General features: G+C 45.5%; 2 protein-coding genes across 6 annotated transcripts in view; one reads left to right on the forward strand and one right to left on the reverse strand.

Moving 5' to 3' along the window:
• The window catches only part of MTOR (mechanistic target of rapamycin kinase), a 69,279-nt gene extending 59,618 nt beyond the window's left edge, over positions 1 to 9,661 (reverse strand). For 2 of the 4 annotated variants that reach the window (XM_067311216.1, XM_067311215.1), the window contains exons 1-13: positions 9,623 to 9,661; positions 8,460 to 8,622; positions 7,980 to 8,088; positions 7,151 to 7,213; positions 6,442 to 6,674; positions 5,869 to 6,069; positions 4,991 to 5,125; positions 4,254 to 4,529; positions 3,841 to 3,949; positions 2,492 to 2,678; positions 2,181 to 2,309; positions 681 to 925; positions 220 to 435 (exon numbers count right to left, since the gene is read on the reverse strand). In XM_067311216.1, the coding sequence (XP_067167317.1) occupies positions 220 to 435; positions 681 to 925; positions 2,181 to 2,309; positions 2,492 to 2,678; positions 3,841 to 3,949; positions 4,254 to 4,529; positions 4,991 to 5,125; positions 5,869 to 6,069; positions 6,442 to 6,674; positions 7,151 to 7,213; positions 7,980 to 8,088; positions 8,460 to 8,579 (2,023 nt within the window). In that variant the 5' untranslated portion in view covers positions 8,580 to 8,622; positions 9,623 to 9,661. The remainder of the gene's footprint in view (positions 1 to 219; positions 436 to 680; positions 926 to 2,180; positions 2,310 to 2,491; positions 2,679 to 3,840; positions 3,950 to 4,253; positions 4,530 to 4,990; positions 5,126 to 5,868; positions 6,070 to 6,441; positions 6,675 to 7,150; positions 7,214 to 7,979; positions 8,089 to 8,459; positions 8,623 to 9,622) is intronic. The other 2 variants (XM_067311218.1, XM_067311217.1) reach the window with 1 other exon arrangement.
• Positions 9,662 to 10,011: 350 nt separating this feature from the next.
• UBIAD1 (UbiA prenyltransferase domain containing 1) lies at positions 10,012 to 15,801 on the forward strand. 2 transcript variants are annotated; one of them, XM_067311021.1, is made up of 3 exons: positions 10,012 to 10,229; positions 10,559 to 11,119; positions 12,077 to 15,801. In XM_067311021.1, exons 2-3 carry the CDS (start codon positions 10,597 to 10,599, stop codon positions 12,562 to 12,564), a joined length of 1,011 nt encoding a protein of 336 aa, XP_067167122.1. In that variant the 5' UTR covers positions 10,012 to 10,229; positions 10,559 to 10,596; the 3' UTR covers positions 12,565 to 15,801. The 2 variants fall into 2 exon arrangements, with proteins under 2 accessions (XP_067167122.1, XP_067167123.1); XM_067311022.1 differs by lacking the exon at positions 10,012 to 10,229 and adding an exon at positions 10,399 to 10,446.
• Positions 15,802 to 17,178: the final 1,377 nt, after the last annotated feature.

Below are 17,178 nucleotides of genomic sequence, written 5' to 3' on the forward strand. Positions count from 1 at the left end.
ACAGTTTGAGCGCTTTGCATTAATGTTCTGTTAATACCTCAAAAATCAAGAGGTGGGAAGCAAGACAGGGAGACTCCTTTTATTTCTTTTTGTAAATAATAGCAGCTTAATTTACTGTCAAATATGTCCAAACCCTACCACAACCATTATTTCATCACCTGATCAGGCACTATAATTAACATGTGGTAGAAAAATCCTTTCTCCGGACCCCACACTAACCTGGGTCTGTTATTCCAACCACAAGCAGTTTGCTGAGGACATCGGCCACCACCTGCACTGCAGTCTGACTGACCACATGGGCATGACCACTGATCAAGTGGATGGAGGGTGTGAGCAAGCGAGAGCAAGTGCGGGCTGCTTCCATCCGGATCTCCTTGTGCTCGCTGTTCAGAAAGTGGTCTGCGCAGTGTCGAACAAACTGAGTCAGAGAATGGCCTACAAAGAAAAAGATGGGAGTTTAACCTGGTTTTACTGTTCAATTATTGTTACAAACAGGAGTTTATACTTTAAAGAAAGTGCTCTCAGAGTACTCCTGCTATTTACACTCTGAAGCACTAGTGGTTACATCCTACATTCTTTACTGCACGGATGCACAGCTACATTGTTAGTTCATGTGTGCAAGCTTTCTGAGAGGGGCAAGTGCATCTCATACCCCCCTGCTTCCTTATTTCACGTCTTACCTTCAAACTCAAAGCTGCCCAGTGTGCGCAGGGCAAGGGTGATGCTACCCACATCACTGGCCTCAGGGATGTTGGTGAGGCTAGGGGAGGCCAGCTGGTGGGCAAGGCCCTTTGGCATGCCTGGATGTCGCAGAGGTTTGTGCATTAAAACAAGGGAGAGCATTTTCAGCAGCCCATCCTGGATATCCTTCTTTAGCTGGGGGATCTGACGACTCAAGTCGTAGAGCACAGCTGTTAGAGCGGGGCTGAAGGCAAAAGGCATGCAGACAGTTATTAGGACAAAAGCAAGAAGAGGTTTTCACCTTTTTATTTATGCCTTTGCAGGAGATAATTGTGGGCATTCACAAACCACAGCAACAGCTGCCAGCAGAGCATAGTGGTCCTCGTACGAACTCAGGCATATGAGCCGAGTTTCTTCTATGAACTTAGTGAGCAAACTGCTTGGATCCCAGCCCCCATGACTACAATTAGGTAATACCAAGAATGATTTGCATGGTGGAACTCCAGATGGGACTTGTCTGACTGAGCCATTTTTAACAAGTCTCCAAAATTTCATGCACAGCAGAACACGGTTACAGATCCGAGTGATTCCTCATACTTGTGCTTTTTAGACAAAGGCAACTAAATTCACTTCCAGAGGGCAACATTAATCTAGGCAGCTTCATGCTACCTGGATGCTTTCTCACAGCAATATGAGTTAGGAAATTTCCAATAGAAATTGTCAGACTTGCATGCTAAAATGAAAGAAGCTAGGAGCAAGTATTCAGCGCTTCAGCTCTCTTTCCCTGTTAATGTGATATGGCAGAAATCTGCCAGCCTTCAGAAGCTTTCTGAATTTTTGCAAGCTGTTGGCGAAGATGTTTGAATGGTGGGAAGTAACGACATTGAAAAAGACCTAGTGAACTCAAAATCAAAAAGATTTCTTTACACAGAAGCCAATGCTCTTAAGTAACTCAATAGATACATAACACTTAAAACAGATTATCCCTCTGAAAGAGCAATACAGATCGTTTAAAAGAAATAACCTTTCTTCTCAATCTTAACAGAAGTGCACTTAGGCAGCTGAAGTAATTTAGCCTGCTACAGCTAAGGCAGGAGGCTCTGTACTGCATAGAAAATGATTTGTCAGCTTTTCGGAACATCAGGATTTGCCCTTCTTGCTCTTTTCTCAATAAAAATCAATCTCATAACACAGCTATGCTATTTTCATTTGACTTCTGGAAGGGATGGGTGGAGCTCTCTGGAATCTACTCTACACAAGCCACTCTGTGCATCATTTCCCCCAACACTGGAAGACAGACAACAATATGGCTTCTGGATGTTTGCTAGAAAAGCATTTGATGGGCTGTTTTCCAAAGTGGTTAAAAAAGCCAACTTGTTTCTCAAGCCAGATTGCAACTACTGGTCCTTTCCCTCAAGATGCACAACCTCTCTTTCTGCCAGGCCAACAATGCCATCCAGTGGCTAACATAAAAATGTGCTTATGTGCCTTGTATTTACCTTAGGCCCACAGCCAGCATAGGTTCCAGAAGCTCTTTGATGTCCTGCTGGATGCTGGGCCCCATGGCTCGTGCCAGCATACTAATGCAGGTGAAGACTGTGGCATCAACCTGCACTGACTTCTGCCTCCTGGAAAGGGTCCACATAAAAGTTAATTAATTAAGAGGAGTTGCAATTTTCTGAACATCTTTTCTCATCTGAGCTCTGTGTTATCAGTCTAATACGATAATTTGATCCCAACAACACAAAAATGACGCAAAGAACAACTGTTTCAGTTCCTTTCACATACTTCACAACCTTCACACACTCACTTGTGGGCAAAGTCTTTTGGTGGAAGAGCTGCTTTTATGATTTCAAGGACTTTTGGCAGGTAAGCTTGAAACTCAGACCTCACAGCTACAGAAAGCAAACCCAAGGCCTGGAAGGCTGCTGTTCGCTCCTTCTCCTTCTTCACACAGCTGAGAACATGGTTCATGGTGTCTGGAAGGTACTGATCAGCTGCCCGCAATAGAGAACAAGACAGATATTGGAGTTCCTTTAGGTTTATAAAGTTTCAGTTCAGAAACCTAGACAACCTGAAAATAGCTGCAGAATTCAGCATTTACTGAGAAATAACTGTGCAGGTCAGTAAAGATAAGCAAGCACAGATTAAGGAAAAAGAAGCTCAACCCATTGCCATCCACCTTTATATCCCAGAAAGCCAGGACACTCATTACTCTCTTTCATGTTGATGTATTTTATAGCTGGTGAAGCCTAAAGTACTCTTGGCTGATTTAGTAAGCAGCTGTAACTGAAGCAAAACACACTTCTAGTAGATGCATCTCATCTGCAACTAAGCCTTTACAAGAATGAAACTAGGGAACAGATTTTGTCTGTATTCAATTTACTGATATGAGCAGTGGCAAACAAACATCACCGTATGATAGATTTTTCAAATCCCAGAAGACTTTATTTTTTAAAATAAGTTTCAAGAGAATGAAAAAGTTACGAGATAACATGGCAACAGGAGATCTGAGACACCTCCTGCAGACTCCACACACAAACAAGAGCCAATTTTATTTGTTATCACAGTGACTGGCTGGAAATTTGGAATAACAACACAAAATTTGTTTCAACCCACTTAGAATAGCTTGGTGACTTGCCCCCAGCTCAGATACTCTCCTAAGTTTGCTTGGCACAATCAATTCAATTGCTGAAAAGTCAGAAGGAATTTCCCTTTTTTCCTTGAGATCTCCCAGTAGGTGCAATAGAGAAATGGGACGAAGACATTGCTAATAACATTAGGGCTACACTGAGTGAGAGCAAGAGGGCAGAGTTCAACCCTAACCTTGACATGCTGAGAAAAGACATAAATGAGGTTCTGCTTCTTAGGATATCGGTCACAGAATTCAGGCAATGGTTTTCAATACATTATCTTCACCAGAGCAACATTTTGGCATCAGATACCAAGTCACATTTATTTAAAAAAAAAAAACAACAACCAACCAACCAAAAACCCTGTCCTCCCACCACTTGCAAGGAGGAATCTGTCTGCTCAGCTTCCAAGCACCACATTTCTACTACTGCATTGCCTGCCCAAGCTCATCGGGACCAAAGAAAGCTGGATAACTTCCAGCCCAATTTCAGCAAAGCTCTAACATCCAACCATCTGTCCCCTCACCTGTGAATGCTGAAGGACGGAAAGCAGCCAGCCGTGGTAGCAGATTGAGAACTGTCATCTGGATCAAAGAATTTTTGCTGGTTCTGCACTTGAGAACCCACTGGCACACCTGAAAGTAGATGGATTGGGCTTTAAAGGTTGGCCGCTGTCAGCAGTGCACAAATGCTTATTATTGGGGCACCTTAAGGTATTATACTGCCATTTGGCTTTAGAGTCTGTTAGGGAGATTGATAATTATGACTGCTTCCAAAGAAAATAAACCACTTGTTCCAAGAGGGACAGTGACAAAGCCAGGACATGTACAATCAATGAGCTTTGATGCCCCAGTTCAATACCAGGTAGCATCGTCTCCTAAATAAGGAAAAGAAGGGTGTTGAGTATGTTGGCAGACAAGTTCAAGAACGAATACTTACCTGATCGAACTTCTCTTCCATTAGATCCCTGCAACATCGACTTTCTACCAGTGTAGATTTTGCTGGGACAGGTGAGGCTGCAAAACCCATGATTCCCTGATGGGCACTGTATCCCAGAAGACCAGCCAAGGCGTTTGACTGAGAGGGCTGAAGAGACTGGAAGCTAGTGAAGGGAGTGATGTGGCGAGGTTTGGTACTGAAGCCCATCAGGTCTTTGCAGTACTTGTCATGCACAAGCTGCTGCTGAGTGATCTCCTCCATCTCCTCTCTAAGGCGCTGGACACAAAAGAAAAGTACGTTAAAAAAAATTTAAAAGAAAGTAGCTGAATAGAAGATGTCCAACCTCCAGTGCAACCCAAATCTTCTAAACAGCATCCAGGATCACTGACATCCAAATACCTGTAAAACATCAACTAAGCTATAATCCAGCAAAAATATTTAGGTATCTAATATGCAAGCAATTGCACCCTACATAATTCTTTTTCATGGTAATTAATCTAGTTAACAGCACTTTCCATCCATGCTGAATGTCTACTCAGCCCAAACTCGTTGCTGTTATTTCTCTTCCACCCTTCAATTTGTAACAATCAAATGCTCTGGGTCCATGTCCAGACGATCTTTCAGCCCAACAACCCCCTTTCCAACCTAGCAGATTATTTCCATGGGTCACTGAGGTACTACATGCTGCCAATCAATCTGGCAGCCAAGAGCCATAATCACCATCTTGTTTTGCTCACCTCTCCCTCCATACTGCTGATTCTCACAAGCTCATTGAGGATCAGTAAGGCACCATGGATTCGGTCATCACGGTTCATCCCTTTCTCCTTGGCCAAAGTCTCATCAAAACCTTTCTCAGCCTCTTCATACGTATGCTGGGAGTGGAGGGGGGAAATAAAGATCACAGTCATTATAATAGAAGCAAAGCCTGTGGAAACGGTAAGTAGTACAGCAAGTCAAGAGTTACTGACATCCTGTAATTTTCAAGAGCAGCCACAAACCTCAACTGAGTAATAGCAGAGCATAACACGAAGAAATTGAGTTTCACTCTGCTGCAGAGTGCTTTCAACAGCCCTGATCAAAAAGCCAGTCAGCCACGTCAAGGTACAAACTTTGTCAATAGCTGCATCACATACCTGACAATGAGGAATCCAAGTTCTCAACATTTAACTGCACTGTCCAAACCTTATTTAATATTATGAAGCTTGAATTCCTGTGACATGACAGCAAAGCTAAGGTTCAGACAAAAGAATCCTTACCTATTTCATTACACTAATAAAACCATCTACTAGTAAGAGAAGATGGCACTAGAGAGAAAACTGTTTGGCTGTAAAACTTGGTCAGGCTCAATGACTGAAAGTGAGTTAGAGATGGTGCAATAGATTCTTGATGGAATTAAGGCTCTTGCTTGCTTTTGTAGAGGGCTAAGGGAACTACATAGCTTGGATGCCACTATGTTTTCAACCCTGATTGAGGGGAGGCAGTTTTCTACAGTCAAACCAGACATACTAACACAGGTAAAGCAGTTTCTTAGCTTAGACAGCTCTTCTGGTACTGTCACTTGATCATTTGCATTGCATTATAAAGAAACTGTTTCGAAACAAAATTATTTTCTTACTCTGTACCACTGGGGCTTCTGCATCTCTTTAGGCTCCCGTTGAGTGGTGAGGATAAGGCAGGCTCTTAAGGCAGAAACAGCTCCCTCTCGGATGGCCTGTTTGGGATCCCACACAGCCACAAAAATATTGTCAAAGAACGGCTGCACTTGTTGGAAGAAGAAGGTAGGCACGCTGATTGCCAGCTCACGCAGGACAAGAACCTGGAGATAGGAAAGAAACAGTAGCAGTCTGTGAAGATGAGCACCTATAGACAGACATTGTAATTTCTAATCTGTAGTATCACTTATTTAGACTGTTAATATCTGTGAGCCAGAGCTGTTTCCAGCTCTGTCCTTTCATGATACATAGCACAATGGCATCTCAATCTTGTTTAGTCACTGAGCATTACTATGGTAGAAATGATGAAGAATCAATATATCTGCTATGAGTATGTCACACATCCTCAGACATGGACTGGCAGCCATTGCTTCCCAATTAGAGCTCTTCCACAGCTTTCTGGGCACATCTACCACTGTTCCTCAAGCCTAACCACCCCATTCCAGGACAGGTGAAGATAAAAAAGGACCACTTACAGCTGCATGCCTTCGACCTTCATTCCTGTCAGCTCCCAGCCATTCCAGAGCTCGTTTCACCTCAAACTCCACATATTCAGCTGTGAAGGTGTCACCAGCCATCGCAAGCCTCCCAATAGCCTTGGAGGCCATCTCCATGACAACAGGGTCATTGGATGGCAAGAGGTTCCGCAGGTAGTTGGCAAACCTGCCGATACGGGTGGCATTACCTCCTTCAACACCGATAAGACTTGCTGTGGAGAAAGGAAGCAGGGCTGTAGGTTCCACCTAAGAGTCAGTAGGGCAGACAGTAGGTAATCCCTGGATGAGAGTTAGTATTCCCTATCCATTCCTTAAAGATTCCCATTAACTCTTCCTAAACTGCAAATCCACGGAAAAATCAAGCAATAGGAAAGGGTCACCATTCTTTCAAGCCTGAACTTGTTAAGTGGACAGGAAAATGTATCAGGTAGCTTCATAGATTTTCCCCATTTTTAGTTTAAAAAGAAAAAGTACATCCACCCTGGGATCACAGACCCATTCCCAATAGAAAGACATCCACATGCAACTACTACAGCTGGTCCGTCTCAGTAGAGAGGTCAAAGACTGAATGGACCAAGGAAACTGCTCTCCCCCTCGCCTCTAGAGATGGTCTCTCCAGGCCAGGGTGGAGGCACGTTGGCAGGGGGCAGTGTGGCGGAAGCTTGCACTGCCGGTGCCTGGGTTGTACCTGCTCTGTAGATAAAGAGGCCATCAGTGTCCAGGGTTGTCAAGCCGGCACCTTTCAACAGCACTAAATTCACAGAAACAATTTTAAAGTGATACTGTCAGCTTAAAATCAGATGTTGTCAATAAAGATTTCTCTAGCTAAGGGACTTCCGCTGTCTTCAAATATGTTGGGGATGGAAGATTATGTCTGTGAGCCTAACCCATAGGCAACTCCTATTTGATTATTAAAAAAGCAAATGCTACAATATGGGCTACTTGCTTGGAAGCCAAAGTATTTATGCAAGCTGATTTCCCTAAGAGCCACAATGCAGGCAGTGCTGCCATATCACAGTGAAAGCACAACCAGAGCAACTGATGGAGCAGCTGATCAGAATAAAAGCAAAAGCTATGCGAGCCCCTCTCAGGGATGGAAGCTGCTGTCACTGAGCCAGGTGAATTTAAACAACAGGAATCAGTGTCCTCAGGCAGAAGGGAGCTCGGCAAGTCATCCCACCATGATACATATAAGTGGGCAGCACAAACTCTGTTTCCACATGAGCTCAAGATCAGAATTTTCAAGTGTTCGGCACTCACATTAGATGCTCTACTCCCAGAAGAGCTCAGTGCCCATTGACCACCAGGTTTTCAGCCACTCTCAGCACTCAGCAGCTCCCATGCTGACACTCTTGGACAGATTTTCAAGAGAGCCCAGTGACTAGCACGCACCCAGCGTACTAAGCAGTCAAACATAAGGCCCCGATTATAAGAGTTCATTCCTTTTGAAAATCTGTCCCTAAAGAATAGTTGCATGAAGAGAAAACTCACCAAAGGCATTAAGCACTTTCACTCACCTATAGCCAGAATGCCCCCCTTCCTTTCATTTGCATCAGAGCTAGAGACCAGCTCAAAAATATGATGGTTCAGTTGATCATAAAACTTGGTAGATTCTTCTTGGCTCATCTGTAAAAGGAAAAAGTTCAAATCAACTTTCATCATTCTCCACCACCACAGACACCCCCAAAAAGTCAATGCTTTCAGGTTTCTTAAACACAAAGAAATTAAGTTAACCATACATTACAAACACAAAATGGTATCTCTTCTTCATATCCTGGACCTATCAGGTTGTATTTATTCTGGTGCTTGGCCACCACCTGTGTCACCAATTCAGCCCCCTTGCCTACACACCAGGGCAAAGGTAAGCTCCATCCTTTGCTGGACCTGCTCTCTAACACCAGTTTCCATATTCCAAAATCTCCACCCCCAAAGTACCCAGTCAATGCATTACACTCATGTGATAAACAATGGTAAATTATCTCATTTGCAGGACTCACTTCGCGGAGCTCCATGGTGACATAGTGCTGCAAATCCTTGGCAGCTTTTGCCCTTGTCTCTTCGCTGCGACTCTTCAAGCCATTGGCAAATTGCTGGAGAATGGACACAGTGCCTGACATGATGGCGGCGTGTTGGGGCTTGGCGCATCAAGTCCTGTAAGTGCTTCAGAGAAAAACCTTTTTTTACTGCTTTCAGCTATTGCATAAATCTGAACTTCTCCCTCGATGCTGTCCCTACTGACTGTTTCCAAAATACACATCCCAATGCATGAAGGAAGGCTGTGCTAAAAGAACATAAAAAAATATAAATAACGACTAGTTTCCTTAGGCCCTAGAACACTGTGATAAAACCATACCATCTCATAGTGTCGTGACCCAGCTCCCTTGCTCCCTAGTTCCTCAAATACGTGCCGATAGGTCAGGTTCCTGATCCTATGGGGATCTAACCCTAAGTTAAAGGACATGCGACAGCTGAAAAGACACCACGGTAGAACTAAGCTCCAGAATTACTCTATAATAAGTAGGCAAAATAAGTAGCTCTATCATTATGTCGTTATCATATTTGACTCCTCCATGAACACCTCTACCCAAGGACCTCCCCAAAAGCCTCGCTGTTCTACCAGCACAAGGAAGACGCAGCACCCTGGGCCTGGTAGGCGTTACATCCTCCAGCGCATTTATAACCGGGACGTCTACTTTTAGCAACGCCAGTCACCGCAACAGGACGTTCGCGATCCTAACGCATAACCAAACTTTGTAGCGAGCGCTTCTCCTTGGGAAAGACAATTTTCTTTCCTGAAGTTTTGAACCCCCACATTCTCAGGTTAGATAGACCGAAGCTGCGCGCTTGACGCAGCAGGACGAGGGATACCCCACGCACCCCCACGCGGCCGCGGCGCCTCCCGCGGGCTGCCGCCGGCCCCCTCAGGGCCGCCCGGGAGCCGCGTGAGGCGGCAGCGGGCCCGCGAGGCGGCGCCGGGACGCCGGTGAGGTGAGGTGAGGCGGCGCGGGCCGGGCCGGGCCGAGCCGGAGCCTCCCGCCGGCGAGGCCGCGGCCGCGAGGCCGGTGCCGCTGACAGGCCGCGGGGCGCCGGCGGGGCGGGACGGCGGAAGGGGGAGTTATTCCCGCCGCGGGGACCGGGAGGCTCCGGAAGCCGCACTCACCGCCTCCGCCCCAACCGCCGCCGGCTCCCCTGCTCCGGGCCCCTGCGCCCTCCCCTCCCCCGCGCCTGCCGAGCCGGCGAGCCGCCGCCCGCCAATAGGCGCGCCGAGAGGCCTTGACGGGCGCGGCCTTGGGCCAGTAGAAAAAGAGGAGAAGGGAAGGAGCTCTCCCGGCCCCGCCCCTTTTCCCGAGAACCGCAAGGCGAGACCGCGGCGGCCCGGCCAATCATCAAGCCAGCCGGGAGTAACTGACAGTATAGGACAACCAATGGGAAGGCCGAGCATGCTCGATTGGTGAAAAGTCGGCTCGGCCCCCCCCCTCCGGTAAAGAGCGTGCGCTTTCTGCGCGTGCGGAGGGAAGGGGGCGGGGTTGCGCCTGGTGTGCGGTACTGAAATGTGTCCGGCTTCGCGTGACAGGACCAAGGGCAGTGGGGTGGGGGGAGACGGCGGAGCCGTGCTCTGTTACCGTAATGGCACGTATAGCAGCGCCGCCGTGTCTGTCGTCCCGTGTGCTTCGAAGTGACCACTAACAGCCGTGCGTAACGACGCGGAGCGTTTAACGCTTACACCGGGGCGGGAAGTACCCATGGGCCGTTAAGGAGCTTCTTTGGTGCGTAGGCCTCCCCTTGCCTCCTCTCCAGCTCGCCACTGAGGCGGAACCCGCTACGCGGCGCCGCTGCGGCGGGGGGGGGCCGAGAGGGGGCGCAGGGGGCAGCGGCGGTTGCGACGGTTGCGGCGCAGGCGCGCGAGGCGGCGGCGGCCGTTGGGGCGCGCGAGGCGGCCGTTGGGGCGCGCGCGCAGCGCAGCGGGGCGCCCTGTCAGAGCGGGTGAGGGCGGCGCGCGTGGCCCCTCAGGCCCTGCCCGCCCGGCATGGCGGCGGCGGCGGCGCTGCCCCGCGGGCGGGCGGCGAGGCTAACGCGCGGCCCTTCTCCTTCCTAGGTGCTGTGAGGCGGTGCGGCCGGAGCCGCGGGCCGAGCATGGGGTCGGGAGAGCTGATGCAGAAGATCAGCATTGGCGCAGAGAGCCCCCGGGGCGGCGAGAGGGGCGACCTCGGCTCTGGGCTGGCTGTGGCGGAGAGGGGCCCCCCCGGCTCCTGGAGGCAGAAGTGCGCGGCCTATGTGCTGGCCCTCAGGCCTTGGAGCTTCAGTGCCTCCCTCACGCCGGTGGCCCTCGGCAGCGCGCTGGCGTACCGGGCCCAAGGAGCACTAGACCCAGGGCTGCTGGTGGGAAGCGCCGTGGCTGTCCTCGCTGTGCACGGAGCGGGCAACCTGGTGAATACTTACTACGACTTCTCCAAAGGCATCGATCACAAGAAGAGCGATGACAGGACTTTGGTGGACCAGATTTTAGAGCCTCAGGATGTAGTCCGGTTTGGAGTCTTCCTTTATACTGTGGGCTGTATCTGTGCTGCTGGGCTCTACTGTGTCTCTACGCTGAAGCTGGAGCACCTGGCCTTGATTTACTTCGGGGGACTTTCCAGCTCCTTCCTTTATACTGGAGGTAAGTGCTATATCCCATTCCCTGTGATTCTGAATGTGAACATGGGAGAGTTAACTGATTTATCTAAGGGCTTCTAGAAGCTCCAAGTTATCTAGTTAACTATTGTACAGATATTTGGTGATACTTCCCAGAGTACTGGTACTTAGACTCGTATTCTTTGTCATTGGTTATTTTGGGAAGGTATAGACACTCAGTTCTTCAGTTGGAAAGTAGTATTGAGACATTATTACGTATTTTAGGTGCTCTTCAAAACTGTTGCTGAAACTTTGGATGATATGTATCTGGTGTCCCTTGACTGTATAGCTTCACTACATATGTTCTTTTACATGAGTAGAATTACATTATACATTGTGTTGAAATATTTTGTTATCCTTCACTAGAAAGAGTTTCACTGGGACTGTAGAATAGTTTTTGTATTTCTTTTTGCTAAGAAGAGGATGTTTTTACTAAGAAGAGAATATTTGTACGTAGAAGAGGATGTTTTTAATGTCTTCCTGGGCTGGGTAAATACAAACAAAATATTTTGCTTAGGAAAGCAGTAAAAAACTTCTAACAGTCATGTGAGTTTACTTGAAAGAGCCTTGTCGGTTTTGTGTTTTGTTCTGAGCATTTTATCTGTTTCTTCAGGATCTGATTCTAGTATCACCATAGAGAGTACCTTACTTCTATTGATTTCTGTGGAAATAAGGTACTTCTTGATGCAAAGAGGGGTATTAGAACCTGGCCCTTAATTTTGTCAAGTCGTTTGACTAGAGAAATTCAGAAGTTGCTTTTCTTTTATTACCATTAGAAAAGAAATAAAAGAGAAAATATTTCTCAGTTTTAGCCAAGTATATGCTGGTTTTTTTACAATGCTTCTGTGGGAATGGCTGATCTGTTTAAAAAAAAAAAATCCATTCTCTTCTGTAGTTTGAGTCATTTGATGACGCTTCATTTTATTCTTGTGTCTTGCCACAGGAATTGGATTTAAATATGTTGCACTTGGAGACGTGGTGATCCTGATCACCTTTGGGCCCCTGGCTGTCATGTTTGCCCATGCTGTGCAGGTTGGTTATCTGTCTGTCTCACCACTGCTCTACGCTATCCCACTAGCTCTCAGTACTGAGGCCATCCTGCACAGCAACAACACGCGAGACATGGAGTCTGACCAACAGGCGGGTATTGTCACCCTGGCTATCCTCATCGGCCCTGCCTTCTCCTACATTCTCTACACCGTGCTGCTCTTCTTGCCCTACCTGATTTTCTGTGTGTTGGCCACACGCTACACCATCAGCATGGCATTGCCACTTCTCACCATCCCAATGGCATTTTCACTGGAGAGGCAGTTTCGGAGTCAGAGCTTCAACAAAATTCCTCAGCGGACAGCCAAACTCAATCTCCTCTTGGGGCTCTTCTATGTTTTTGGTATTACGCTAGCACCGGCCGGTGCTCTCCCCAAACTGTAACAGGAGCTGTAGAGTCAGGCCTCACAGCTCAGTATTAACACCAATTAACAGTGGTTGATGTGGGTGGATGACCTGTTACGGACAGTGGGAAGAATGGAGAGACTTTCTTGAGCTAATGATTTTGAATTTTATAATTTCTGGTGTCAGTTAGTTTGTACAACAGACTTCTGAAAAGTGCTTTGTCAGTTCTTTGGAAGGGATGAACTGCGCTGCTTTGCTTCAGGGGGAACAATGCAACATGAGAACAAGAAAATGTTTAAAGAACTTCTTCTGCCACTGAATTCAGAGGGACTTTCACTGTTAACGGAAGTAAGACTGAGCCTCAAATATAAACTCTCCTTTCCATTTACAAGCACAATGATTGCTCTGATGACTCCTTTACCACAATCAAGGGCTTCCAGGGGCTCCTGCGTGGTAAACACGAAACACTGCCAAATGTTTAGTGTCACAACAATGCAGGTGCTATCACTTCACTTCCTTGTGACCGTAGTTCATCTTCATCTGTTGTATATTTTAATCTTTTTTTCTTTTTTTCCTAGCCAAATTTTGAGCTTATATTTTCCAGCCCCCTGGAAGACACCAGATACTCATGCGTTCCTTGTTGCCTTTGCTTATTCCTTATAGTCTATGTGTTTCTGTGGTATGCTGATGCTAAAATGGAGCATGACTGGCCCACTGCACAAGCTTTAAGACAAAAAAACCAGTGAACTTATATCCCTCTAAGAAAGTCGAAGTCATAAATGCAAATTACACAACTGAAAAGCCCTCAACACCTATGAAAACCAGTGGCTTCCACTTCTGCATTTGCTTAGGATTTACTCTCTGAAATGACAGTTTTGGAGTTAAGGGGATCTGACAGACAGGGTGACAAAATTCTCTGGCTGGATACAGATTGATGGATATTTGTGTGGGAACACAAATTCTTAGTTTAAAAAATGGATTTTTCCAGTTGTCGTTCTCTATTTAGAGGCCCAGAGTATTATAGCTTAATGTCCTATTATAAGAAGCCCTGTAAGAAGCTCAGGTGGCAGCAAAGGAGAAAGATACAAGATTAGCAGGAAGAAGTCAGGATTATTGCATTGGCTCTGCACAAAAATTGGGACTGGAAAAGGGAAGGAATTATTTTTGCTAACATCTTCTTTTTCTAATGGAGTCCAAGGTTTGCGTGACTGAAATCACGTTTTTATGATAGGTTAGCTGTGGAGTTCCCCACCTCTTTTCGTCTCTACACTTTATGATGTGTTTTTATTTTCTTCTGCAAATCTTGCCGCTTGATTCACATGGCCTTTTGGAGAATGGGCTGTTTCAGCCAGTGTGTAGCTGTGTGAAAAACAGACCAGGCCAAACTCAACTGGGAAATACCAGTGATTTTCAGTGGTGCCATAACCTAGGATGAATTTGGTCCATTCCATGTTTCCCGGTGGCAGCTGAATGCTCTTCTGAGCTGAAGAAAAAGTATCGGTTTCCTATATGTGGGATTTTGGTGAAATGTTTGTTCACAGGAGTTGTGAAAAGGTTGGCTGGAATCGATACAGATGTTGGACGGGAGCTGCTGGTGGCTAGAACACAGTCTTGCTTTTGAACTAAAAGGGAGTGGGCTTTTAAATGTGAGCAATAAACTACCAACAGGGAGCTTAGCATTATCCTGCATCTGTCATGGGTAAATTACGCCCTTGTGGTGTTCATCTGATAATATTGGGTGTTATATTAGTGGAGCGTACTGACAGCGGTAAAGCTGAGTTGATGCGAGGTTACATAATATAGGTAGTTCAACTGTTTTTATGGCTTCGTGTTATCCACCTGTTGGTCTGCTGCTTCACTGCTGAGTTGTAGTCGACTGTAAGGATTCTCTCCAGGAAGATTTTACAAGTCCCAGATTCACCTTTTATTAAAATTGGGCAGATGATCTCTAATCTCACTAGGCACAAGCCAAAAGGAGGTGGACTTCAGCAACTGTGTGCTGCTTTCTACAGCAAAAGATTTGGTTAGATTAGGATCAGGATGAGAAGATGCTGAAGTTCAGCTCAGCCAAATGGATGGAGATACCCAGAAGCTTTTGGAAGCTGCTTTTCAGATAGACATGTACAACACAGTGTCTACTGTTACTTCATTGCACACCTGAAGAAGAGCCAAAGACATGGACCTGAGTTGGTGAATCTGTTAATCTTACACTCGGGGATAGGTGGTTTTATTAGGTTAATCCAAGCATGGCTTTGTTGCTACCCTTCTTAGCAGCTGAGTGCTTTGTTTTGTGATAGCTTGCTCTTGTATGCTATCTGTTTAAAAGAATGGATAGTTACCTTTTTCTATTCCTTTTCCATACAGTGGAGTACTCAAGCTAAATTCCTTAAAGTAACTAAAACATGGCTCATATGTTTGATAACTACAATTCTTGTGCTGGTGGAGAGAAAAATCTAGAAAAAGATTGTTGATGGAGTAGCATATGTAACTGTAGTTGTATCTAAGCTACCATTTACCAGTAGAGAAAAGCTCCCTGTGCGGGATGCCTGCTCACTGCTGGGAAGGACCAGCATTTTTTGTTACAGAGATGAAGCAAGAGTCACTAGTACTTGTCTGGGTGGGAGAGTTTCAATGCAGTATAATACTAGGAATGGGATGAAAATCCATCTAAAATGCTTTTGATTCCCTGGCTGTAAAAAAGACTATCATTCCAGGCTTTTAAGGATATCGATGATAAATAACACTGTTTCTTCATCATGGCTTTGAGGAAGTTGTCAACTTCTCTGGATCTCAGAAAACAGAGCTAATTTTTTGCCTACCTCACAGGGATGCTGAGCCGACATCATTGTTGTGAAGAGCTTTGAAAGTAAAATGTGCTTTATCTCTGTGTGTTTTTCAAAAGCATGCTGATATTAGAAAACCTTTAGGTATAAACTAATCTAACAGATGATTTTTAACCAATATAGGTAGACCAAAATAACCTCCACACAGACACTGGGTGGTAAGAGAGGTTTCTTTCTTGGTTTGTTTTACGATGAGGATGCTGGGTCTCTTTCCCTACCCCTCTCATCCCTGTCCCATGCTATTTCCCCCAAATATAAACTTTTCAAGCTTTTTTCAGGTCTCTCTTGAAGAGCTGCGTGCAGTGTGATGAGTCTGCATAGGTAGATGAACAGATTTGTAGTTCACCTGTTCGTGTGTCCTAAAACATGTCCTGGCCTTTCTTCTTATCTAGAGGAAAAAATCAATAAAGTGTCTGAATGTTAATCTGTTAAATATGCTGTGTTTAATTATTTTAAATCGCTCTGGATTGTATTTCTGCACATGTATTAGAGCATCCTTCTGGAAGGAGAATGGTCTTGGTCTGCAGTGTTTGTTTATGCTATAGGTGCATGAAAGTGCATACTTCTCTGTGAAAGAGCCCTTCTGTGAACCACATAGTCCTGTCCTTCCATATCATGGGATTAAAAAAATTCAGTAGCAGTGATCATCTCATACTAATGGCAGACTTCAGCGTTGTTCCAGCGTTTTCATCAATAAGCAGAATTTCCTTTGATGCAGTTTTCTGTGCCACATACTGTTCAGCATTTGTAATGAGATTTCAGCTGAACTTTTAATCTTTTTAATAAAGATGGACTTCCTCATCATCACCTGTGTGGTCTGCCCTTCTTCTAGTGCCATGGTTTCTGCTCCTGACTCACTTGCAATGATTTTATTTGCTCCATAGGACTGCAACAGTGTAAAACTTCCCTTTTGTCTGTCATAAATCAGCTTAAAGCATGATTTGAAATTTTCCTGCCTTGGTCACTGGTGCAGTGTGCCACATGAGTTCACGCATACTTAGCCTGAGGAGTCCTTGAAGTCTTATTTGTCCTACTTGCTTTCTGGCTGTCTTCATACATGGTTAAAGTAGTTTGAACAGTCTAGGCAGCATCCTCTCAGCTGTGCTACCATCTGTTTTCTGTGTTGCACACAGCTGAAAAGAGAAATACAAAAAAGATGTGAGAAGGATTTGTGAAACATGGTGATTTCAGTTTTTGCTTTGGTGCATTCTAGCTTAAACTTTCTCTGAGACAGAAAGGAGGATGTTCCTGCCGTAGAGTTTAGTTATTATAAACCATTGTGGGGCTAATGTTTTTACCTCCAACACTGTCTTACTATCTTTAGGTGTTCTGAAGTGATTTCCTGTTGGAGTTTACAGGACATCAGCAACTTTCTCAGGAATTTAAAAGGTGAGGTGACAGTCCTTTATTTTTTGCAAGATACAACATGAAACAATGCTGAGTTTGGAATCAAGTCTGAGTCCTTAGCTTGTTTTGCTGACTTGGTTTGTAAATGTAAGCAAATCACAAATTTTTCTTTCTTGGTTTCACTTCTTTTAGACCTAAACATGCTTATTTGTGTCTCGCTGCCTTCCATATGGGCTTTGAAAGGCTTGTTCTGTAGAAAGCTACATGAAGGCATAGGAAACTTAAATATCGGCTTTATTATACCTTCTTTTTCTCAGGAGGATGATGAATGTCTTGAAACACGCTACAGACCCTGTACAGATGTGTTGTAGGCAGTGGTGATTATATGCATCTTTCCTGCATGGAACTGTAAGATGAGGTATGGTAGGACGGAGATGGCTTTCTTGCCCTTTTTATTCCTTTG

This window comes from Apteryx mantelli, chromosome 26 (assembly GCF_036417845.1).
Source record: "Apteryx mantelli isolate bAptMan1 chromosome 26, bAptMan1.hap1, whole genome shotgun sequence".
In the NCBI taxonomy this organism is placed as follows: Eukaryota; Metazoa; Chordata; class Aves; order Apterygiformes; family Apterygidae; genus Apteryx; species Apteryx mantelli.

Coding starts and splice junctions, on each gene's coding strand:
- UBIAD1 (XM_067311021.1), top strand. CDS start 10,597: ATGGGGTCGGGAGAGCTGATGCAGAAGATCAGCATTGGCGCAGAGAGC. Junction 11,120..12,076: donor CTCCTTCCTTTATACTGGAG/GTAAGTGCTATA, acceptor GTCTTGCCACAG/GAATTGGATTTAAATATGTT.